The 6,232-nt window shown below is 34.2% G+C and overlaps 2 protein-coding genes across 2 annotated transcripts; both read left to right on the top strand.

Annotated features, from left to right (window-relative positions):
* Positions 1–1,600: 1,600 nt before the first annotated feature.
* LOC111692461 lies at positions 1,601–3,133 on the top strand. The gene has a single exon (XM_023456482.1). The coding sequence runs from the start codon at positions 1,601–1,603 to the stop codon at positions 3,131–3,133; it is 1,533 nt and encodes a 510-aa protein (XP_023312250.1).
* A 523-nt stretch (positions 3,134–3,656) lies between these two features.
* LOC108915082 (translation initiation factor IF-3, mitochondrial) lies at positions 3,657–4,866 on the top strand. Its single transcript, XM_018721036.1, has 2 exons — positions 3,657–4,314; positions 4,369–4,866. Exons 1-2 carry the CDS (start codon positions 3,757–3,759, stop codon positions 4,507–4,509), a joined length of 699 nt encoding a protein of 232 aa, XP_018576552.1. The 5' UTR covers positions 3,657–3,756; the 3' UTR covers positions 4,510–4,866.
* Positions 4,867–6,232: the final 1,366 nt, after the last annotated feature.

Genomic DNA, 6,232 nt, shown 5'->3' with positions numbered 1-6,232 from the left:
GGTATTCCTTATTTTATGAAATATTTCTTTGGTGTCCCACCAAAGCCTTGTTGTCGTTTTCTTGTGTATGGGTCAGATGTNGGTTCGTTCCAGCGAGGTTACATTATCAGGTGTAAAATTACCACAAATCGAGTTACCAAAATTTTCTGGGGATTATGAAACATGGCTCGAATTTAGAGATACGTTTTCGTCCTTGATACATGAGAATGCTCAAATTCCAGAAATTTCTAAGTTTCATTATTTACGGGCACAATTGCAAGACAGTGCGAGACAGATCATACTTTCGCTGGAAGTTTCTAAACAAAATTACGAAGTCGCGTGGAAATTGCTATGCGAAAGGTATGATAATACGAGACTATTAGTATACAATCATATCAGATCATTAGTTGATGCACCCTGTTTAAGTAATAGTAATTCAGGGGAACTACGCAAAATGGTAGATTCAATTTCAAAACACTTAAGGGCACTAAAGGCATTAAACCAACCCGTTGAAAATTGGGATTCTTTGTTAATATTTTTAATGAGTCGAAAACTTGATAACGATTCTCAGCGGGAATGGGAGCAAACAAAACATGGAAAAAATCTTCCAACACTAGATGAATTTAAAACATTCGTAAAGAGTAGAGCAGATTTTCTTGAAACATTAGAGTTTAATCAAAGGGATTTAAAGGCTAAGTTAAAGGGAACTTCATTGAAGTCAAATCAATTAAGCAATGCACGTTTTCGAAAATCTGATCAAACAAATATATTTCTGACAACAAATAACAATTGTTTATATTGCAAAGGTTCACACTATACAAATAATTGTCCTGATTTTCTGAAGTTATCTATCAAAGAAAGACGTGAACAAATAGACAAATTAAAACTTTGCAGAAATTGCTTACGTAACAATCATTTTGTGAAATATTGCAAATCAACTAATTGCCAAAAATGTAATAGACGTCACCACACACTATTACATACCGAATGGGAATCAAACGAATCAAATGTACAAAAAGAAGGCATTAATACAGCACAAACTGCAAGCGGCAGCAATGAAAGCACTAATGCAAATAATTCAAACAAAAGTGTAATATCAATGTCGAGTCAAAACCTAGAACAATCATGTGATATTTTACTGTCAACAGCGTTGGTTCGTGTAGTAAGCAAATCGGGAAAAATTCATGTATGTAGAGCTCTGCTTGATTGTGGGTCTCAGTCAAATTTGATAACAGCTGACTTGTGCTCCATATTAGGACTTCAGAAATCACCAGTAAACTTATCAATTATGGGTATTGGACAAGCAGTTTCAAATATCAAAGATCGATGTACAATAACGATTCAATCGTGTCATGAAAATTTCCAAACATCTATTTCTTGTTTAGTTATTCCAAAAATTTGTGAACAAATTCCAAGCCAACCAATTAGCAGTGGTAATCTACCACAAATTCCCGATCATGTTGTGTTAGCAGATCCGAACTTCGGAAACCCTGGACCAATTCAAATTCTATTAGGTGCCGGGATATTTTACAGTTTACTTTCGAATGATCGAATTTCTTTAGGCAATAACCAGCCAATACTTCAGAAAACTAGTCTAGGATGGGTAATATCAGGTACAGTGATGTCCAAAAATAACTTGAACATTCCAAATTCCACCTTCTGTAATTTAAGTACAAATGTAGACGTTCAACAGCAGTTACAAAAATTCTGGGAGATTGAAGATTCTTCATTTTCTTCTCCAAATCTGTCGGCAGAAGAGAAAAGGTGTGAGGACATTTTCTGTGAAACAGTAACTCGAAATGAAGAGGGTAGGTTCATTGTAACAATTCCTTTAAAGGAGCCCATTTCTCGATTAGGCGAATCAAAACAACTAGCCTTAAATAGATTCGAGTCACTTGAGATCAAATTTCGAAAAAATCCTAAATTCTATGAGATGTATAGTAAGTTTATGGCAGAATATGAGAATCTAGGTCACATGACAAGGGTAGTAGAGTCTTCAGTAAACAATCCAGTATCCTACTTTCTACCTCACCATGGTGTGTTAAATGAGAATAGTGCGACAACCAAGCTTCGAGTAGTGTTTGACGGTTCAGCTCCATCTAAGTCAGGGTGGTCATTCAATGACTTACAGTTGGTTGGTCCAACCATTCAAAATGACTTGTTAGCGATTCTACTGAGATTCAGAAAGCATAAAATTGTTATATGTGCAGATGTGGAGAAAATGTATCGTCAGGTGTTGGTCAAGCCTGAGCAACGAAATCTACAACAAATATTGTGGAGATCAAACACATCAGAAAACATTCATTCGTATACTTTAAACACGGTGACGTACGGTACCAGTTCCGCACCTTATCTAGCAATCCGTTGTCTAATTCAACTAGCTAATGATCATCAAAATTCTCATCCGGAGGTTTCAGAAGTAATTAAAACTGATTTCTATGTCGACGACTTAATATCAGGAGCAGACACGCCTCGAGAGGCAATCGAATTAGGTTCTGAGATATCCCATATTCTAGGAAAGGGATGTTTCAAATTGCACAAATGGATATCAAATGACGAGTCAGTTCTTAATGTTTTTCAAGGTAGTAGTCCAGTTTCTAACGTAATGCAATTAGGAGCCAAGGAACAAACAAAGACTTTAGGTCTGTATTGGGTTTTCAAATCAGATGTTCTGAAATATAATATTCGCTCTGTGTCTGACAGTAAGATCCTAACAAAACGAAAAATTCTTTCGGATATATCTCGTATCTTCGATCCGTTGGGCCTTCTCAGTCCATGCGTAATTACGGCGAAAATTCTTCTGCAGTTATTATGGACCTATAAGCTGTCATGGGATGATGAATTACCTTCTGAGTTCCATACCAAATGGATAAGGTTTAGAAATCAGCTTTCCGTTTTAAATCGGTTAGAAATTCCTAGGCATGTAGTATGCACATCACCAATTAACATCCAACTCCATGGTTTTGCAGATGCGGCTCAAAATGCTTATGGAGCTTGTTTGTATGTAAGAAGCATAGATTCCAACGGTGTTGTATATACTTCATTACTATGTTCGAAATCCAAGGTTGCACCGGTAAAACTAGTTACAATTCCAAGATTGGAACTATGTGCCGCGTTGGTACTTAGTCANAAAGTGTCTTTAATGCTTGAGTGATTTTAATGCTTTTTATCAAATGTACTTATTTTCTCATGGTGACAAAAAAAATTATCTACGTGAAAATTATTTTACAAAATCAATTTCTGAGTGATCTGTGTAGGGTGAGATTTGTTATGTAATTTTAAATTTAGCGGCGGCAGAATACCTAAAACAAATATTGAGTAGGTAGGTATATAGTTGTAGAGCGTACAACTAAATGGCGCTTGCATCTTTTACCGGCTACAGGTAATTTAACTCACTGTATTACCGATAATTCCTAAAAAAGGAAAGCAATAGAAATTGGAGAAAGTGTCAACAGTTAGCGCTGTTAATGACCACGAAATCTGTTCAAGTTTCCTATCTATAGTATCATTTATCTAGGGCACTGATCTTGATTTCAATTGACGCCTTCGGATATTCATCGGCACCCTGTAACGTAATGAGATCAGGGACGAATGTTTGAAAATGAATAGGTTCACTTGGATCAGTACAAAGAGCCGGCTCACTGAATCGGATTAGTTATGTTCCACCGTTCCACCAATTTCGATCATCTAATCCTAGGTAGGTCAATGGTTATAACCTGTACTTCTGCGAATAGTTGAGCAGTTTTATTAAATTAAAATATTATTTTTGAAAAAATTATGCCAATACGATTATTATCCAGAACTATCAGATTGATAAACATTAATAATAATGGGATAATTATTAACAACAGAGTGTTAAGAACATTACTATGTGGTTGCCAATCGAGTTATTCATCAAAACCAACAAATCAAACAATCAAAGTAGTCGATCCAGTGACTGGAGAGGAAAAAAAGAAGAAAACGGTTATCATTCCTAAAATTACTTTAATAAGTGGAGATCAGTTAACTGTATCGACTTTAGAAGAAGCTCAAAAGATTTCAAAACGTAGAGATTTAAAATTAGTTAAAATTGTAGACCTTGATACAAAAACTCAAAGACCTGTTTATAAATTGATGACTGGAAATGAATATCATGCAGAAGACCTGAAGCAAAGAGATCTAAAGAAAAAAGAAAAACAGAAAGGTAATATAAAAGGGGAAAAAGTCCTTATAATTAGTCACAACATAACAGAACATGATTTACAAACGGATATCAGAAAAATTTCCAAGTGGATTACTAAATCATATGAGGTTCGGGTGGTTATTAACGGAGATAGTAGCAATATAGACAAGGCTGTAAGTTTTATTTAAAAAAACTTGGATTATAAATTTAACAATTTATTTTTATAGGAACATGTATACAATTACTTAGAAAGTGCCTTAAGAACCGAGGCAAGATTCTTACAGAAGAGGCAAAAAGGATCAGATATAAAATTTCAAATATATCCCCCAAAAAAGGAAAAAACTGATGGTGGGGAAAAAATCTTATGACTAGATAATGTTAAAATGATGTTTATTATTGTTACATTTCTAACTGTAAAATACTTATTGTACTACAATTTTTACAAGAAACGTCATTCTAAATGATTATCTGCATTTATACTAAACCAGGCAAACAAATTAAATAACATTCAAACTCAAACCAATATTCGACATAAAAAATTAGGTACATATTATTTATTACAAAAATAATAATATTTAATACAAACGAATGGCCAGAATAAGTATCAAATGTATAAAACGAACAAAGTTTATGTAAATAAGCACATACCGTTTTTTATATGATGATTTCTGGGCTTACAAAAAAAAATTGTTATGAAAAAATTTTGAATGTAGTTAATTCCTGAAATAAAAAATTAAAATGGGGGTACCTTCCCTTGAACCTTAAATACAGGGTGTTAAAAAAAGAGTAAAATATTTCAGGAGGTAATAGTATGAACCAAAATAAGCAGAAAAGTCTTAATAAACATGGGTCTGCAAAGTAACGGTTGCGGAGATATGGACCACTATTCGTTTTTCAAACATTTTATTTTATTAGGAATAAACCGACAAAGGAAGCTTTTAACAAACAAAAAACAAAGTTACAGAAGATGTTCAAAGTGTCCTCCATCCATTTCCAAGCAGGCACGACATCTTCGCCTCAACGATATTCGAACTCTTTTTTAATCCGTAGCTGCAGCTCTTCCAGGCTATTTACAGGAGTACCATACACTAATGTCTTCAAATATCCCCAAACAAAGAAATCTAGAGGGTTCAGATCAGGCGATCTTGGAGGCTATAAAACAGGTCCGGCCTCCAAGATCGCCTGATCTGAACCCTCTAGATTTCTTTGTTTGGGGATATTTGAAGACATTAGTGTATGGTACTCCAGTAAATAGCCTGGAAGAGCTGCAGCTACGGATTAATCAAAAGTGTCAAGAAATCCAAACCAAGGAGGGTGTTTTCGAAAGAGTTCGAATATCGTTGAGACGAAGTTGTCGTGCCTGCTTGGAAATGGACGGAGGGCACTTTGAACATCTTCTGTAACTTTGTTTTTTGTTTGTTAAAAGCTTCCTTTGTCGGTTTATTCCTAATAAAATAAAATGTTTGGAAAACGAATAGTGGTCTATATCTCCGCAACCGTTACTTTGTGAACCCATGTTTATTAAGACTTTTCTGCTTATTTTGGTTCATACTATTACCTCCTGAAATATTTTACAGTTTTTTTTTAACACCCTGTATACGCGACATCAATTTAGTTAACGTTAGACTTCAATTTTTGGAATTTTTAAAAAATTTCTTTTATATGGTACCAATACCAACTACTTCAACAACTTACACTTTAGGCTAAAACCACATATTTTGATTTGGAGCTTGCTGTATGAGATTTGCAACTTTTTTAGATATGTTAGATTTAGGTCAAATTAAATATTACTGAACATGATCACTCCCATTTTATTCAGTAAATTGAAATAAATAAGACGACTCAAATCTTTCATCGTCCAAAAAAGTTACAATATCTTGTAAATGAGGCCCTAAATAAAAATCTTACAAGAGTGAAAAAAATAGAATAAAACACCACTTTATCTAAAAAAAATATTTGGAAAGTATAGGCGTACTCAAAAAATATACATGGATACTGCAATCCCCCTCAACTCAGTTCGCGCTTTGATACTTTAAACCAAAATTGTACAAGAATTGTGTCGACTTATGATCAAAATCGAGATCAAAATAT

The sequence above is a fragment of the Anoplophora glabripennis genome, unplaced genomic scaffold (genome assembly GCF_000390285.2).
Source record: "Anoplophora glabripennis isolate ALB-LARVAE unplaced genomic scaffold, Agla_2.0 scaffold1638, whole genome shotgun sequence".
Classification (NCBI taxonomy): domain Eukaryota; kingdom Metazoa; phylum Arthropoda; class Insecta; order Coleoptera; family Cerambycidae; genus Anoplophora; species Anoplophora glabripennis.
The sequence above is the reverse complement of the archived record's forward strand: the minus strand, read 5'-3'. Positions and strand labels throughout refer to the sequence as shown.

What these genes read in the sequence shown, in the direction of transcription:
- LOC108915082 (XM_018721036.1), top strand. Translation starts at nt 3,757, where the DNA reads ATGCCAATACGATTATTATCCAGAACTATCAGATTGATAAACATTAAT. An exon ending in GTAGCAATATAGACAAGGCT is followed by an intron (nt 4,315 to 4,368) that starts GTAAGTTTTATT and finishes TTATTTTTATAG; the next exon opens with GAACATGTATACAATTACTT.